Genomic DNA, 17,516 nt, shown 5'->3' with positions numbered 1-17,516 from the left:
CGGCCCTCGGACACCTCGTGCTGTGCGCGCCGCGGCCGACCTCGGGGTGCTCCCAGGGGACCCCAGCTGTCCGCGGGGCTGCTGAGCCCGGGAAGCCCCAGGCCGCGTGAGCCCCTCCACCGGGGGCGGGCAGCCGGCAGGCCCCGCCCCAGCGCCGCCCCCGACCCGCGTTGGCGCCCGCGCCGCCGCCCGCTCGCCCGACCAGTCTGGCCGCGCCGGGCTCGGATTTCAAAGCCGCGGTGCCTGGCGGCGAACGGGCCTGCGCCCGCCCGGCGGTTCCCACAGCCCCTCCCGCCGCGACCCTCCACCCCCGCCCTCCCCCCCGCGTCCCCCTCGCCGCGCCCACGTGACGCCCGCGCCGCGGCGGCTCCGGTGACCGCCGCCTCAGTCCCCGCGCCGAGGCTGCGCCGCCAGCTGCCCGCGCCGCGCCCCCCGGCCGCCGCCAGCCCCGCGCGCCATGGCCTGCGCCGCCCCGCGGCGGCCCGCGACCCCCGAGCGCGGCGCTGCCGGCCGCTGAGAGCGCCCCGAGGCGGCAGGCCCGGCCGGGCCCGGAGCGAGCGCCCGCCGCGGCCCGGCTCTCCCGCCGGCTGCCCGCGCCCCGCCTGCGCCCCGCCGCCCGGCCCGAGCATGGAGACGGCGGAGAAGGAGTGCGGCGCCCTGGGCGGGCTCTTCCAGGCCATCGTCAACGACATGAAGGTAACGGGGGGCGCGGGCGCGGGCGTGGGGTCCCCTTGGGGACGCGCGGCGGCGGCGGCCGCCGTGGCCCGCTGTGTCTGTGCGCCGCGGGGTCTGTGTGTCCTTGGCTGGCCTGCGTCTGCCGTGCGCCCGGGTCCCCGGCCGCCTGCCTGGGGGTGTGGGTGCTCGTGTGTCGGGGTGTCCGTGTGGTCCCCAGGGTCCATGCTCTGGGTCACCCAAAGCGCAGCGCCCCCAGGGGTTCGCCCGCGGAGCCTGCGCGCACCCGGGCTCCCTGCGCCCCAGACCTTCACACCGTGAATGAGGTCTGGCTCCTGGGGTGCCTCTGTGGACCTTTAGCAGGTTCGGGTCTCTCCGGCCTCCGCCCCCTACCACCACCCTGGCCCCCCCATACCTCAAAGGCTGGCCTTGAAGCCCCGTCCATACTGTCACCACCAAAGCAGGGAAAATAATCAAGCGGAGAACCGTTAACTCCTTCCCCACCGGCCTTGGCCTCTGTGCCGACCCTGCAACTGTCACACCCCCCCCCCCCCCCCCACCCGGACCCACTGAACAAGCTTTAGAACTCCAAGGTTCCCAGGCTGAGTGTCCCTGCTTACCGAGGCCTCTGTCCTTACCGTGGGAGGAGGAGCGGAGAAGGTTGGGATTGGCAGAGCAACCCCAAGGGAGGGCCTTCCCTACCCTGCTTCCACCCAGGCCTCAGCCCCAGCCCCTCCCCAGGATTGCCCAAGGTCAGGCTGGAGCAGGCACCCGCTCCGGGCCCACCATTGGCTCACCAGGCGGGGAAACTGAGGCCGGGGCATGACTCAAGGTCATTTAGGAGACGGCTAGACACTGTCCCTGACCTCACCCCTCTTTGTCCATCTAGGAGGCCAGGGGCATCCTTCCCCAAAGAGGCCGGGTGGCAGGGCTGGCTGGGGCCGACAGGCGGAGAGGAGGGCAGCTCCAGTGGCGGGATGGGGCCAGGAGCTGTTCCCACCCTTCTCCTTTGGGGTGGGGGAGGAGAAAGAACTGGGTTCCCACGGGAACTCTGAGAGCCCCCACCCTCCCAGCCTTTCACACTTCCAAGCACACCACACAACCCAGGTGACATCACAGGCCCAGGAGGGAACACCACTCACGGAGGTGCAACCTGCCCCGGCTGTGCTCAGGCAGGCCCTCCGGAGGTGGGGGTGACAGGCATGCCAGAGACCTGCTCCCCCAAGAGGCCTGAAGCCCCCTGGCCGGGGACCACGGGCAGGCAGCATGGAGGTGCCCCCACCCCCATATGGGGTGCTTCCCCTAAGACCGTCTACCTCGCCCTTCTGGCCCGGAAGAGTGCTGGCCTCTGCCTTCAGCAGCTCCTCCTGCCCTGTGGGCATCACAGCCCTGGCGCCAGGGTCTCCTTCTGGGACCGGGCAGCCCGGACCACCCTCCCCCCAGCCACTCCCAAGGCCCGCACCCTCCTCCTGCCGGCAGCCTCTCCAAAACACTGCAGAGAGCAGCAGCTCTTGCTCCAGGAAGAGCGGTGGGACTGCCTCTCTCCCTCTCCTTCTCCCTCTCCCTCTCCCTCTCCAGGGTATTTGCAAGGAACTTGGGGACAAGACAGAAGCAAACGGGCCCAGGTTATAGCAAGCGATTCAGGCAGGATTTTCTGACGTGGAGGCAGAACGGGAGAGGTTTCACCTGGGGCGATGCCAAGCACAGATATTCCCCTGCCTGTGACACATGCATATGTTCCGGCCGGGGACAGAGCAGGGGACTGGGCCACCTGGAGGCCCGTCACCTGGCTTTAGGGGACAGCTTCTGGCTCTTCCACGGAGGGCGGCCATGTCAAGAGACTGACCTTGCCCCATGAGGCTTCTCCACTGGCCCCACAACAGCCCGCCCTGGCCCTCCTGAAGGCCCACACTTGGCTTGAGGGCCGGAGGGAAGGGCTCCCTGCGCGGTACCTGGAGCTGGAAGGGTGTGGAGGTGGGCACCCACTCAAGGGTGGGGAGGGGGCCCTCAGGAGCTTTCCCCGCTTGCTGTGCCTCATTGGACTCAGCTCAGATGCCCACTTGGTGCCAGGAAGCCCCCTGAAGCCCAGAGAGGGGCAGGGACTTGCCTAAAATGGCAGGACTGGGCTCAGTACCTGGGCTCTGCTCAGTCCCCACCTGCCCGGGCAGCACCTTCAGCCGAGTGCATGAGGCCCCCTCCCAGCACTGGCCCATCCAGAAAACGGGGGCGTAACTTTTGCCCTCTCAGGAGTGGTGAGTGTCACCCAGACCAGAGGCCCTGGCTGGGCTCCTGGCGGGGAGGCAGGGATCCCATGTGCCCGTTAGCCAGCATTCCCTGAGCACTCACTAGGTGTTGGCGCATGCTAAGTGCTTTCCAGGCAGTGCCTCCTCGAGTCTCTCCAGCCATGTCAAACTCGTGGCTGGACAGGCCACGAGTTTGACATGCTTGCTCTACACTTTGCTCTACACTGACCCCCGAAGGAGGTATACTTCCCATCCTGATCTGACAGGTGAGGAGGCTGAGGCTCAGAGAGGGGTCCCTGGCCCAGGGTCGCCTGGAAAACGCTCTCTCGGGGGTTGTAGCCTGGGTCGCTCACCTGCACAGCCAACGCTAGGACCACGTCCAGCACCCAGAAAGAGTCTCTGAGGGCCAGGGTCCCCGGCAGCCTCCTCATGGGTCTCATCCCTCCCACTTGGACACCTCTGGTGACCGGCACGTCACCTTCCCCTTCCTGAGTAGCCGCCCACTGTGCTGTAGGCAGAGCGGGGTCTCTCCCGTCCCTGCAGTCCCTGCCCTCTCTCCCTACCCTGAAGCCCAGATACTCATCTCCCCGCGGCCTCTACCTTGGCCACAGGGACCCGTCAGACAGGGATCGGATCCTGACTGCCACTCGGCAGCCTCGGGCCAGTCTAACCTTCATCCCTTGAGCCTCTCATCTCTAGAATGGGGGCGGTCAGTATTCATTTCACAGGGCCGGTGGGAGGGTTCGATGCAATCCCACGGTGACAGGGCTCAGCGCACCGCAAGCACGCGGTCACACTCACTAGTGGGAACATCCCAGCGTCTTAGAGCCTGCAGCCAGGCAGGGGCCCAGGGAAGCCTGAGGACACACTCCTGGGGCCCTGGCTGTTCCGGGCCCCTCAAATCCTCATCTCGGGGGTCCTTTATGAATTACCAGTGGGGTGGAGTCCTCGGTCCAGCTGCTGAGGAGGAGCTGGGCCTGGCCTCCCCACGCCCCGTCTTGTCCCCTCTGCAGGCGAGAGCAAGGCAGGGAAGGTCCGAGGTGGAGTGAGCCTGGCTGGGTCGAAGCTGGTGGGATGGGCCTCGGCCCTGTAGGGAGGACGGACTTTTCTCTGCCGGGTTTCACCTAGTCCCTTGCTCTCTCGGGCTGCCCAGGGGCTTCTGCGGGGCCTATAGGGGTTTCCTGGCGGCCAGCACGGCTGCTTCTGGACCGCTGCACTCCCCCCCCCCCCACACACACACACACACCCCCACCTCCTCGCATCGTCTTTCCTCCCTGGAGGTCTCATCTCAGCAAGGCTTCGTTCGGGGCTGGAGGGGTGCAGATGGTAGGGGTGCCAAGGGGAGGGTCCTCTCCTCGGGCCTGCCAGGGATGACCCTTGCCCCTGAGCTGTGCCCAGTGGTGACAGCCCACCCACAGCCTCCCCCTCCCCCTCCAGCTCCAGCCTGTGTGAACTTCTCAAATATTTGCTTTCCCTGGGCACTGGTTGGGCTGGACTGGGAGAGGAGGGAGTTATTGAGGCTCCCAGAAGCCGCCCTGTCTCCTGTCCACCCCTGCAGGCTGTCCTCGGTGAAGAGGCCATTTCAGAGCTGCCCCTGGGGTCCCAGCCCAGCAAAGCCTCCCCTGGGAGCCAGGGCAGGGTCTCTGCCTTCCCTTTTTCCTTGGGATCAGCCACAGCGCCTCATCCCACACGGAAGGGAGGGCTGGAGACCCTTGGGGCTGGGGCTCTGCTGGGCCAGGACCCAGCGGCCATGGGAAGGCACGTCAGCCGGAAGAGCCCCTTGATTAGACTGGACAGCTCGGTCGCCAGGAGCCTGGCCTCCCTACTGGGACCCCCCCCCCCCCAACTTGGAGCTTTGGGCCAGGCTGGGATAAAGGCCACACTGTGTCCCCAGGAGGGGAGGGAGGGGAGCCAGGGTGGAGAAAGGTGGCTCTGTTGGCCGCACAAGGCCCCATTCAGCCCAGGGCCTGGCTGTCCTGGCCAGGCTGGCCGGGCCCTGCGGCTGTCACACCCTCCCCGGGCCTGGGAGCCACTGCTGCTGGCCGGGTGGGTGCTGGCCGGGCTGGCAGCAGCTTCCAGGGCACAGAGTAGCGCCCTCAGGGGCCCCAATAGAGACCTGGAGTGCCTGGAGCCCTGCCCCCCTACACGGTGCCTCTGTCCGGTGCCATGGGGAGCAGCCAGGGCCACGTCCGGGGCAACATGGTGCCCTCATGGGGCTCAGCCCCAATCCCCTGCCAGGCCCGGGGGAGCCCCGAGGACACAGGACCTGCCATCTACTGCTTTCACCTCCCTGAGGGAGGATGTCACTGTAGGCAGGAGGCCCAACTTCCTGATTGTCAGGGAGGAGGGAGGCACAGAGGCATCGGTTCCAGGGCCAGGACTTCCTCCTGCTCCGGGCTCTGTCCTGGGTCCTCTGTCCCGCCAGGGGCCCAGGAGCCTCCCTCTCCCGGGCCAGGGAGCCCTGCAGCCCTGTGGCGTCTCACTGCCCCCCCCATCTCCTCCCCAGAGCTCCTACCCCATCTGGGAGGACTTCAACTCCAAGGCCACCAAGCTGCACTCCCAGCTAAGGTGAGGCTGCTGAGGGCACCCCGGCTGGGGGAGGGGCCGGGGGAAGTGAGGACACCTCACAGCAGACCCTCCACTGTCCATCTCCCCAGGACCACTGTGCTGGCTGCTGTGGCCTTCCTGGACGCCTTCCAGAAAGTGGCCGATATGGCCACCAACACCCGAGGTGGGGAGGGCACGGCTGGAGGTCGGGGGGACGGGTTAGGGGCTGGACTGTGAGCCAGGGAGAGGACACCGGGCCCAGGGTCGGGATCTTGAGCTCTGCTCCCTCGCGGAAGGGGCTGGCTGTTGAGAAAGGGAGCCTCTTGTCACTAGAGGCTGCGAGCAGGAGTGGGAGACGGGGACAGGGGGGCCACAGGGGCCTCCGTTCTTGCTGGGGGAGGGGCGCCCCTTTGGCCCCTCGGCCACAGGCGTTCACCCTTCTGCTCAGTGAGTCTGAGTTGGCGACTTATCACCCCCTCATTGCCCTCAGAGGGCACAGGGGCAGCTGAGCCTTCCTGTTGGCTTTGGCGTCTCCTTTCTGGTCTGAGGAGCAGGGACCTGGGTCCCCTGTCCCTTCAGGTGGTGAGAACCAAGGCAATGAATGGGCTGGGGCTGGCACTCTCACACCTGCATCTGGGCACCCCTGGGGTGGTTCCTGGTAGGGGGAGGGGACTTGGGCTGTCTTTGGTTCTGACCTCTCCCAGCTGAGTGAAGGGCCCCTGACCACCAGAGCACCTGCAGCTGCAGAAGGCTGGCGTGGCCGGCATGGGCAGGGCCGTGGTGGGGCTCAGTAACTACTGGGGAACGATCGTTCCGCCACGGGGACCGGGGACCGGGAACAGGACCGGCAGGACTATGGGATGCTGGGGACAGGATGGGCTGGACAGCCTGGCCTTCGCGTGGCCAGCGCGCCCCCTCGTGGCCGAGGCCGGGAGTGCAGCGGTCCCGATGGGCCCTTTCCCACGCCATGCGCTTGCCTCGCCAGGGGCCACACGGGACATCGGCTCGGCGCTCACGCGCATGTGCATGCGCCACCGCAGCATCGAGACCAAGCTGCGGCAGTTCACCAAGTGAGTGGGCGCCGTGGGCGGGCAGGGGTGTGGGAGGAGACAACCCTGCTGGCCCTGACCTTGCACCCCGTGTCCGCAGCGCCCTTCTGGAGAGCCTCATCAACCCGCTGCAGGAGCGCATCGAGGACTGGAAGAAGTCGGTCAACCAGCTGGACAAGGACCACGCGAAAGGTGAGGCTGGGGCCCGGCCGGGTGCCCGCCCCCACCCTGCGGGGACCCAGCACAGCTCTCCTCTCGTCACCTGCAGAGTACAAACGGGCCCGGCACGAGATCAAGAAGAAGTCGTCAGACACGCTGAAGCTGCAGAAGAAAGCGCGCAAAGGTAGAGCCCAGAGCTGCCCATCCAGGCACAGCCCCCCGGGGCCCCACTCCATGGACCCCACTGCCCTCTGGGGTGTCCCAGGGCATCATCCTGGCCAGAGGGACCCTATCCTGGACACAGGACCCTCCGACCTGTTGGGTGGGACAGAGGGAGCCTCCCTGCACCCAGACCAGGCCCCAACCTCCCCTCTCAAGAGGTGGCAGGAGGCTCCACCAGCCCAGGCGTCCCCCACCCCGCCCATGCCCCGGAGTGGCTCTGTCCATCGGCTGTCTTTCACACATTCTTTCTCTGTCTCTCCTCTTCCTTCCACATCCTTCCTGTAGAGCTACTTGGTAAGTCAAATGTCCATCTCTCCAGCTGCTCTCCCGTCCTTGTCGCATTTGTCTGTCTCCCCAGCTCAGGGCCATTGGAAAGAGCTTCTCCCGGCCGAGGATGCCGGCCTAGCGAGGGAGGGGCCTGGGGCACAGTTCCCCGGGGGCCCTGTGGCCACCGCTGGGTCAGTCTGCCAGGTCAAGAGGGGTTGGGCCGCCCTGGGTGTGGGGCACAGGCCTTGTCTGCCTTGCCCCCGCCCACCCGCCTGCCACTCAGAGTTCTTACCTGTCACCCCCCACTTCCTGTCTCATTGCTCCTCTACATCATCCTCTCGCCTCTCTCTGCTTCTCGGTGTCGCCATTGCTGTCCTGTGCGTTGCTCCCTGAGCTGAGTGGGGGCCCACATGAAGACACCCCTCTCCCCTGCTCCCAGCGCCCAGCCCCTGCTCTCCTGACCAGGGCCTGGAGGACAGCTGAGCCCCATGCTCTACTTTGCTCTGTTCCCACCCCACCCCCTCCAGTACCCCAGGAGGCGAGAGGGTGCCATCCTGCAGGCAGTGAGCGTCCTGGGGGGCGGAGGTCTCCTCGGGGCCCCCCTGAGCACAGCTGTTCCAAGGGCGGCCCTGGCGCTGCCCAGGACTCTGCCCACCCCGGGGCCTGGGTGGCTTGGCAGCTTTGGTGTCTTTCCTGTGTACGTGTCTGTCTGTCGTCTTTGCCTGCTCTGGGGACCAGCCCCTCTACACGTCCCAGAGTCCTGACTGCCCTCCCCGGGTCCCTGGCCCCCACGGCAGTGCCCAGCCCCCAGCCAGGGACACCACCACGGGGCCTGAGCCGTGGACGCAGCGAGCAGGCCGGGTCCCCAGCACGGCCTCTCCTCCCCACCCTCCAGGGAAAGGCGACCTGCAGCCCCAGCTGGACAGCGCCCTGCAGGACGTCAACGACATGTACCTGCTGCTGGAGGAGACGGAGAAGCAGGCGGTGCGCCGGGCCCTGATTGAGGAGCGCGGCCGCTTCTGCACCTTCATCACCTTCCTGCAGCCTGTGGTGGTGGGTCCCTGGGGCAGTGGGGCTGTGAGGCATCCCACACAGCCTGGCTGGGGTCCCCTGGGTGCTGCCATCACCACATCCAAGAATCAGGATTTGGGAACTACTGGGCATGCGCCCTTCTTTTTTTAATATATTTTTATTGATTTCACAGAGGAAGAGAGAGGGAGAGAGAGATAGAAACAATGATGAGAGAGAATCACTGATCAGCTGCTTCCTACACACCCCCTACTGGGGATCGAGCCCGCAACCCGGGCATGTGCCCGGACCGGGAATCGAACTGTGACCTCCTGGGCCGTGGGTTCTTTTTGGTGCTTGGTGTCAGCAGGCTGGGCCAGGCCCAGGGTTGACCCCGTGACCTTGGAGAAAGGCCAGTCTCGGTGGTCCCTAGCTGGGTGTGTCCAGTGCTAAACACTCCTACCCAAAGGCCTGTCTCAGCTCATCATCACCGACGTGGTCTGGCAGACGGTCACGCCAGCCCCTGGCTGTGCAGGCCCGGCCTCCTGCAGCCCCGGCAGCACTGGCTGTGGGGAAAGGGGGAGGGAGGAGGGGCCAGGTGAAGCCCGGTCCCCCGGTGGGCAGGCACGGGCAGGGCCAGCGGCCCTGACTCACTGCTTCTTCAGAACGGCGAGCTGACCATGCTGGGAGAGATCACCCACCTGCAGGGCATCATCGACGACCTGGTGGTGCTGACCGCAGAGCCCCACAAGCTGCCCCCTGCCAGCGAGCAGGTATGGTCAGGCCTGGGCACAGGGAAAGGGTGGAGCAGGGGGACAGCCTGCCCTTGGTTGGGGGCCGTAGAGGAGGAAGGGGGACAGCATTTAGGGGAGACTGCTGAGGACAAAGGACTGGACATGTCCTGACACCCACTGTGGGGCATCCAGGGGCACCTGCCCAGGTGAGGGGTGATGCACCCCAGGACCCAGTAGGGGCTCAGCCTGCGTGCAGATGGACAGAAGCCCCGGATTCATGGGGCTTGGCCCTGACCCTGCCCGCCTCACCCCCCCACCGTGCTCCCACTGCGCCAGGTCAGCCCCCGGGCAGCCCTGTGGCATTGCTCTTCCTGGGCACTCAGTGCCCAGCACTGCTGAGCACGTTCCAGGCCATCAGGGCATCACCCTCCAAGACAGGAGGGATCGGAGGCTCAGAGGGGTCTACAACTTGCCTGAGGGGCACAGCAGAGCCAGGATTCGAACCCCCTGGTGTCCTTCATGGTCACTCTCACCTGGCTCCCCTGCCAGCGACAGCGCGTCCTCAGGGGCCCTGCTTCTCCCATATCCCCGGCCCGGCCTGGGCCGGGCTCAGAGCTGACTGTGTGTGTGTGAACTGAGCCTGGCCCCCTGGGCAGCGTCCCTGAGAAACAGCGGAATCTCCCAGGCATCCCCCCAGCCCTCTGGCAGCCTTGCTTCCCGCCCCCAAGTGAGGAGCTTTTATTAGGAAAGGGCTTGGGGGGCTTCAAACTCCCGGGGTCTCCTATGGGGGCCGGTTCTCGAGAAGAGAGGAGGGGGGCCCTGGGCCTGCCAGCCCTCTGGGGGACCCCAAGAAATGATACGGCCCATGACCTCCATCCCTGTCCCTGTCCAGGTGATCAAAGACCTGAAGGGCTCGGACTACAGCTGGTCCTACCAGACCCCACCCTCGTCGCCCGGCAGCTCCAGCTCCCGCAAGTCCAGCATGTGCAGGTCAGTGGGGGGCAGGCACGGGGAGGCTCCCACCAAACCTGCAGCAAGAGTTGCTGCAGGGCCCACAGTTCACAGTTCCCGTGTCGCTGAGGGATTTGCAAGTGGAGAGGGGACACCCTCAGCACAGGGCCGGCGGGGTCAGCGGGAGGGTTTGTGCGGGAGCAGCTACATTTCTGGAGCAGCAACCCCGTGCCTGGGGCCGTGCTCCGTGCTCCGTGCATTTTCCTTACTGAATCCTAACACACTGTGTTGGGTCTGGGGTTGTTGGGGAAACCAAGACCTAAGACCCAGAGTCCCAGCAGGTAACCATCGACTCTGCCAGGCCCAGCACAGGCTGGGGGAATCGTAAGGATCTCAGGTTGGGGAGAGGCGTGGTGGCTTCTGGGAGCGTGTGCTGAGGCCGCCAGCTGACAGACGCTCCCGCTGGCTGGCTCCCGAGAGCTGGTGCCTGGGCAGCCGCCTCGGCCCGAGCCCCAGCCCGGCCTCACTTAGTTGCCAGGCACTAGGGCAGGACTTGGAGAAGATGTGTAAGGATCACGGCTCCTTGGGTGGGAAAGCAGTGAGCACAGAGCAAGTTTCTCGTTCTGGGGGAGCCCCCTGTGCGGGGCACCCCTGCCCCAGCACCCCCTCGGGCCGGGCACCACTCCTGCAGGGAGAGGAGGGCCGGGTCTACTGGACCTGGGTGGTGGCATCACAGGAGGGAGTGCTGATCGCAGGGACACCCCTGACCAGAGACGGGGGAGGGGGGATCGGGGTCACACTCAGGAAGCCCTCACCCCCCAGGGGTGCAGTGGGCGCAGAGGATGTGAGCGGCAGGGCTGGACACCCTCAGGGCGGAGGGGACGAGGCAGTGGTGGGTCCAGGACCCACGCAGACCATCCCCACCATCCAGTCAGGGTTTGACGGCCGTCAGACTCTGAGAGGACAGTGTGGAAACGGTCAGACCTGTGTCTGGTTCTAGTGCAACTGGAAGCTGGCGCCTGGTGACTCCGTTTCCTTATTAGCCTAAGGCAGCGGTTCTCAACCTGTGGGTCGCGACCCCTTTGGGGGTCAGACGACCCTTTCACAGGGGTCGCCTAAGACCATCGGAAGACACATATATAATTACATACTGTTTTTGTGATTGATCACGATGCTTTAATTATGTTCAATTTGTAACAATGAAAATACATCCTGCATATCAGATGTTTACATTACGATTCATAACACAATTCATAACAGTAGCAAAATTACAGTTATGAAGTAGCAATAAAAATAATTTTATGGTTGGGGGTCACCACCACATGAGGAACTGTATTAAAGGGTCGCGGCATTAGGAAGGTTGAGAACCACTGGCCTAAGGCCTACTGTTCCAATGGCAGCATAGGAGGCAGAGAGACCGCCTCGCCCCCGGCGTGCCCTGATGGCGGCTTCTTGTACGTGCCCTGACCGGGGGTCTTTGGTGCTGTCCTCTGCCCAGGCCCACCCTGTCCCACGGTCCCAGAACCCAGCTCCCCTGGTACCTGGGTCTCAGGACCTTGTAGTCTAACATTGTCTTTTCCTTCCTTTGCCCCTCACCTGTCTCCCCACCCTCGTCTTTCACCTTCCCTCCCACACACACCCCCGTGTCTCCCTGTCTGGCTGCTGTCCCCCCGTTCACTCCCCCAGCGCCCCCAGCAGCAGTGGCAGTGCCAAGGGTGGCGGAGCCCCGTGGCCTGGGGGTGCCCAAACATACTCACCCAGTTCCACCTGTCGCTACCGCAGCCTGGCGCAGCCAGCCACCGCCACCGCCCGCCTCTCCAGCATCTCCTCCCATGACTCTGGCTTCATCTCCCAGGATGCCGCCTACTCCAAGCCTCCCTCACCCATGCCTTCAGACATCACCAGCCAGGTGAGGGGGTGTCCGGGCCACTGGGATGGGCACACTGGCCTCATGCCAGCCTCAGGCTATTCGCGTGTGAGGCCACCACACCAGGGACAGGCTGAGTTCACTGCCTCGAGGCTCTAAGGGGACGGGGGGACGGTCTGGGAGCAGCCACACGGCCCCAGCAGTGTCAGCAGGAGGCTTGCGGCCCTGGGAGCTGGGTGGGCAGCGGGCCAGCTCCCTCTACACCTGAGCCTGGCCTAAGGCTCTCCGCAGGCGCGGGCTCCGTCCCTGCAGCCTCCGTGAGACGGACCACGGGAGGTCAGGCCACATGCCCGGCTTCCACTTGGGCTCAGCACTCACCTCTGCTCTCCTGCCCAAGGCTGTCCCCATGGCACTGACACCCTCCCTGTCGTCACACAGACAAGCTCTAGTGTCATCCTAAAGGCCCTCCGCCCCCCCCCCCCCACCTCCTGCCCAGTCTCCTTCACAGCAGAACTTCTCAAAAGAGTTGTCTACACTGCCCATCTCTCCCTCATTTCCCATTCACTCCCAACCCGAGAGAAAAACATCCATTTTTAAAATACTTTATTGACTTGAGAGAGAGAGACAGATTTGTTGTCCCACGTACTTGTGCAGTCATTGGTGGCTTCTCGTATGTGCCCTGACCGGGGATCGAACCCACACCTTGGGGTCCTGGCACGATGCTCTGAGCTCCCGGCCAAGGCAGAAAGGAGCAGTGTTTTTACAGCTGCTCTTAGAGGAAAGACGGTCCTTTCTATTCCCTTTAAGTGTGGTCGGTTTTGTTTTGGGTTTTTTTCATGACTAAGTGCCGAGTTTTTCCACTGAGTTTTCCTCACTGAGCCTCTGCCCTGGGGAGCCCCAGCCCGTGTCTGCCGTGCCTGTATTTTCCTCATTCTTTTTTATTTTGAGTTGGGGCCTCCCATGTGGACGTCTGCTCCCACATTCTACTGACACGGCTCTAGTCTCCCCGCTGCCCCTGCGCCCTCACCACCCGGCTCAGCCAGGGGCTCCGCGGTGTCACCTGCTTGTCTCCTCCCTTCACCCTCCTCTGCCGGGCCTTCCTCTTCCCAGCCGCTGGACTGGCGGCCTGAGGGCCCCAACCTTCCCTCTAGCGCCCCTCACCTCGAGGTGACCACCTTCTCTCCTCCGGCTGCTGCATTTGTGGCTCCAACCCCGACGTCCCCCAAACCCCCGACTTGTAAACACAGTGGCCGCCGTGAGTGGCTGCCTCACAGGCAGCTCCGCTGAACAGGTGCCGGAGGGGACTCTGGACCCCGCCCTCCCCAGGCCGGCCCTGCTCCTGCTCAGAAAACCGACACCACCAGCCAGCTGCTCACGCCAGACCCTGTCTCTTTCCCTTGCCCACACACCCAGGCCGTCAGCTGCAGGCCCGTCACTCATTCTCAAAATGGGCCGGGTGCGGGGAGGTCAGAGCTGTGGGGTGCGCTCTGGTGCTGCGTCTGCTGCGGGTGCTCTCGGCTGTGGTCCCGGGTGGGGGCGCGTGGCAGGGCGGGTGCCGGTGGGACCCCCGCTGCATGCCACCGTGACCAGCTCTGTTCTCTCCTCTGGTCCGGCCTCCCTGCCCGCCCACCTCTGCATGGCAGAAGTCCTCCAGCTCCGCGTCCTCCGAGGCCTCGGAAACCTGCCAGTCCGTTAGCGAGTGCGGCTCCCCCACCTCGGTCAGTGCTCCCCACCTGCTCCCGGGCAGGGAGGGCCCTGGTCCGCCCAGCGGTGGTGCACGCAGCCTCTCCCCACACACTCACGCCTTCCCTCCTGGGGTCTGTTCGCCTGCGCCTGCACTTTGTCCGTGATTGGGAGCCTGAGGCCCCAGTTGGGCCGGAAACCCTGACCCGCCTGCCATGCCCTGCAGGACTGGGCCAAGGCCGGCCCCCACGAGCAGCCCTCCACCCTGCAGCGGAGGAAGGACCGCGTGGAGCTCCTGAGAGACACGGAGCCAGGCCCGGCCAGCGGGGGCAGCCTGGGCCCCGGCGGAGAGGAAGCGCCCCGACCCCGCATGTCCCCGGCCACCATTGCAGCCAAGGTAGGCGGCAGCTCCCTGGGCATCCCAGCCGGGCCCCTCCTTCACTCCCAGGCCAGTGCCAGGCGGCCGGGCGCTGGGTCTCAGTGCCGGCTCTGCCCCTGGTGGGCGCTCCCTGGAGTCCAGGCTGAGGGGGGCCGCTGGGGAGCGAGGCTCAGCCTGCAGTCTTACCTCCCAGCACGGTGAGGAGGTGTCCCCGGCGGCCAGCGACCTGGCCATGGTGCTGACCCGCGGCCTGAGCCTGGAGCACCAGAAGAGCAGCCGGGACTCGCTGCAGTACTCCAGCGGCTACAGCACGCAGACCACCACGCCCTCCTGCTCGGAGGACACCATCCCCTCCCAAGGTAGGCCCCGGGGCTGGGGCGGGCTCCCGGGCCGGCGGCCCCCTGGCCCTGGCCCACTGCCTCCCGTGCCCCCAGGCTCCGACTACGACTGCTACTCAGTGAACGGGGACGCCGACGGCGAGGGCCCGCCCGAGTTCGACAAGTCGTCCACCATCCCTCGCAACAGCAACATCGCCCAGAACTACCGCCGCCTGCTGCAGACCAAGCGCCCGGCCTCCACGGCCGGCCTGCCCACCGCCGGGCTGCCCACCGCCTCGGGCGCACCCCCCGGCGTGGCCACGATCCGCCGAACGCCCTCCACGAAGCCCACCGTGCGCCGCGCCCTGTCCAGCGCCGGCCCCATCCCCATCAGGCCGCCCATCGTCCCTGTGAAGACGCCCACGGTGCCCGACTCCCCCGGCTACGCGGGGCCCACGCGGGCGGGCAGCGAGGAGTGCGTCTTCTACGGCGACGAGGCCGCCTCGCCCCTGGCGCCGGACCTGGTGAAGGCCTCCCCCAAGAGGCTGAGCCTGCCCAACACGGCCTGGGCCAGCCCGACCCCCGAGCCCACCGGCTACCCCGGGCCGGGGCCCGAGGACGAGGAGCAGCAGCAGCTGGCCGCCAACCGGCACAGCCTGGTGGAGAAGCTCGGCGAGCTGGTGGCGGGCGCCCACGCCCTGGGCGAGGGCCAGTTCCCCTTCCCCACCGCCCTGTCGGCCACCCCCACGGAGGAGACGCCCACCCCGCCCCCAGCCGCCGCCAGCGACGCCCCCGCCGAAGACATGCTGGTGGCCATCCGGCGTGGGGTGCGGCTTCGCAGGACCGTCACCAACGACAGGTCAGCGCCCCGCATCTTGTGATGGCGCCCCCCTCCGCCTTCTGGCCCAGCGCGAGGCTGCTGCCCAGCCAGAGAGAGCAGAGCCAGGCCGGCGTTTTTTCCTCTCGAGTCACAAGGCAAAGCCACTTCGGGGATAGAGACACCCAGCTAGGACTCGGCATTTGCACAGACAGCGACTTCTCAGCGGACCTCGCTGCCCTGGCGCTGCGGGCCTGGACCTGGATGTGGGGCCTGTTTTATACTCTCCTTGCCTCCTCTGTCCCTCCCCCTCCTCCCTGCAGGCCCTGCCTCCCCATCTCCGTGAGCCCCGCGCGGCTCCCCCGCCCGTGGCCTGGGCTGGCGGTGCCACAGCCAAGCTGACCTGGCCAGCAGTGCCTCGGGCCTTTCCGAACTGAGCCCCTCCCCTCCCCTCCCCTGCCTCTCCATCAGGGAGGCTGTAGGGGCCAGGTGCCCAAGTAGCTGAGGTAGCAGATGTGACTGAAAAGGTGAGCTGAGTGGCTGGTGGGCTCGGGGGCAAGTGAAGTTGGGGGGCCAGCCCGCCCTGGGGACAAGGGGCTAGGGCCCAAGTCTCCGGGAGGGAATGCAGGGAGCCGCCTGGAGGGGCTGCGGGGGTCTGGGGGGCAGGGAAGGGTCAGAGGCTCTGGGTGATGGGGCGCGTCAGGACTAATGCGGGTGGCACTGCTCACAGCTGCGGGCACCTTTGGGGGTGACTTCGTGAGTATAATAAAGTGGAGCTGACTGGACAAGGACTGTGTGTGGGGACAGGGTGGACGATACAGGGTGTGTCCAAGAGTGCCTGAGGGACGGGCCAGTGGCCTGGGGGGCCGTGGCAGGAGGAGGACCGATCGGCTCCCCCAAAGCCGAGGGAGCGCTGTTCTCTCCAGCCTGGAGCCCAATCGGGCTTCCGCTGGTCGGGGTGGGGTCCTCTGGCCGGGCCGGGCTGGGGGACGTCCGGGAAAACTGGCTTTGACTCTCTGTTGCCAGAGGAGACGCCAGCCCAGGACGCATCCCTCACCCTCCATGCACCAAGTTGTGCCAACTCCAAGGCAAACGCAGGTGCCTCCAGCAGGAGGGCCCCGAGGCCCCAGAGCTGGGCGCGGTGCAGGGCCACCCGGGCCTCCGGGGTAGGTCAGCGTTACCTGGTCCGGAGGGCGGGGCTGGTCGGAGTCTCCCAGCCGGAGGTCTTGGCGGTTCTGTGCTGGGATCCAGGTGGGGCCGGGAACCAAGGGCACCTCCGAGTGGACGGAGCCCCGGCTCCGGGGACGGTGGAGAAGGTACCTGTAAGTCGCTAGGTCAGCACAAGCTTGCTGAGGGCCCGGCCAACCCCGGGGCCCAGGCTCAGGCCCCTGAAGGGCTCGGGGTGAAGGGGGCCCGAGGACCGGACAGCAGGCGGCCAGTCTGGGCGGCCCTGGGGCGGGCGACACCGCCCCCTCCCTCAGCTGTGTCAGGCTCGACCTGGGAGTGGGATACAGGATGTGTGAGGGGAGCAGGGTGCGGAGCAGTGGGCGTGGCCGGGTCCTTGTGCCCCTAGAGCAGCGGTTCTCAACCTGTGGGTCGCGACCCCTTTGGGGGTCCAACGACCCTTTCACAGGGGTCGCCTAAGACCATCCTGCATATCAGATATTTACATTACGATTCATAACAGTAGCAACATTACAGTTATGAAGTAGCAACGAAAATAATTTTATGGTTGGGGGTCACCACAACATGAGGGACTGTATTAAAGGGTCGCGGCATTAGGAAGGTTGAGAACCACTGCCCTGGAGGAAGAACTTGCCTCCTGGGGGGGAGGGGGTGCACCCACCTTGCCCGTCCCCCTTCCCTCCCAGCCAGCCCGGGGCTGTACATAACTCACCCCCTCGGCCGCCTCATCCACTCAGTGACCCCCCGGACCCGAGCCGGCCATCCCGCCTCAGACTTCGGTTGGGGGACTTTACGTTCGTTTATTTCTCATTTTGTACAGAGACATTCTTTTCCAAGTCTTTTGACTGAAGTAACTTTTCTGGTGCTGTTGTTAACTTGTTCCTTCTTTTAATTTATTTCCCCACCCCAGGCCTCCCTCCCGCCTCCCATCAGCCTTTCTTCCCCTCGCCTCATCCCATCTGAACCATCTCCTTTCTTTCCTGTCGGTTTTGGTTTCGAATAAATTATCCTCTCCGCTCCTCGCCCTCCAGCCCTCCTGCCCCCGATTTAATAGTCACGGCTACAAGTAACAATGCACTGTGAAGACCCCAGTATTAATAAAGTTGTACTGTAATTCACACCTGCCTGGCCTGGCTTCCTGCCTTCCCACCGCTGCTCACCTGCCCGCACCATCCCTGCACCCACCCCTTCCTACTGGACCCCGGCCCAGGGCTCCGCGCAGCAGGGGCAGGGGTGGCCGGGGCTGTGCCTGTGCCTGGACCTACACCTTTGCAGGCTCCAGCTCCACCCCTGCTGGGGGCTGTCGTAGGGCAGCCGGAGGGAGGGAGGCCCAGGGGCACTACAGGGCCAGCCCCCTGGGGCGGGGCTGGAAGGAGTTCAGTCCCTCAAATGCCCTCCTTTCTAGCCCCCAGCCAG

At 65.8% G+C, this 17,516-nt stretch overlaps 1 protein-coding gene across 3 annotated transcripts; it reads left to right on the top strand.

Moving 5' to 3' along the window:
• The first annotated feature begins 270 nt into the window (after nt 1-270).
• MTSS2 (MTSS I-BAR domain containing 2) lies at nt 271-17,218 on the top strand. Of its 3 annotated transcripts, none has more exons than XM_070398565.1 (14): nt 275-696; nt 5,422-5,483; nt 5,573-5,646; nt 6,448-6,532; nt 6,612-6,703; nt 6,780-6,854; nt 8,055-8,212; nt 8,833-8,940; nt 9,794-9,891; nt 11,539-11,761; nt 13,363-13,437; nt 13,629-13,799; nt 13,975-14,140; nt 14,216-17,218. In XM_070398565.1, the coding sequence occupies exons 1-14, from the start codon at nt 628-630 to the stop codon at nt 14,977-14,979; spliced, it is 2,220 nt and encodes a 739-aa protein (XP_070254666.1). In that variant the 5' UTR covers nt 275-627; the 3' UTR covers nt 14,980-17,218. The 3 variants fall into 3 exon arrangements, with proteins under 3 accessions (XP_070254667.1, XP_070254666.1, XP_070254668.1); XM_070398567.1 differs by having other exon boundaries at nt 277-696; nt 11,635-11,761; XM_070398566.1 differs by lacking the exon at nt 13,363-13,437 and having other exon boundaries at nt 271-696.
• The last annotated feature ends 298 nt before the right edge of the window (nt 17,219-17,516 follow it).

Source organism: Myotis yumanensis, unplaced genomic scaffold (assembly GCF_028538775.1).
Source record: "Myotis yumanensis isolate MYYU_CA2020_CCGP unplaced genomic scaffold, mMyoYum1.0.hap1 SCAF_18, whole genome shotgun sequence".
NCBI classification, from domain to species: Eukaryota; Metazoa; Chordata; class Mammalia; order Chiroptera; family Vespertilionidae; genus Myotis; species Myotis yumanensis.
The sequence above is the reverse complement of the archived record's forward strand: the minus strand, read 5'-3'. Positions and strand labels throughout refer to the sequence as shown.

Coding starts and splice junctions, on each gene's coding strand:
- MTSS2 (XM_070398565.1), top strand. CDS start 628: ATGGAGACGGCGGAGAAGGAGTGCGGCGCCCTGGGCGGGCTCTTCCAG. Junction 8,941..9,793: donor TGCCCCCTGCCAGCGAGCAG/GTATGGTCAGGC, acceptor GTCCCTGTCCAG/GTGATCAAAGACCTGAAGGG. Junction 13,438..13,628: donor AGTGCGGCTCCCCCACCTCG/GTCAGTGCTCCC, acceptor CATGCCCTGCAG/GACTGGGCCAAGGCCGGCCC.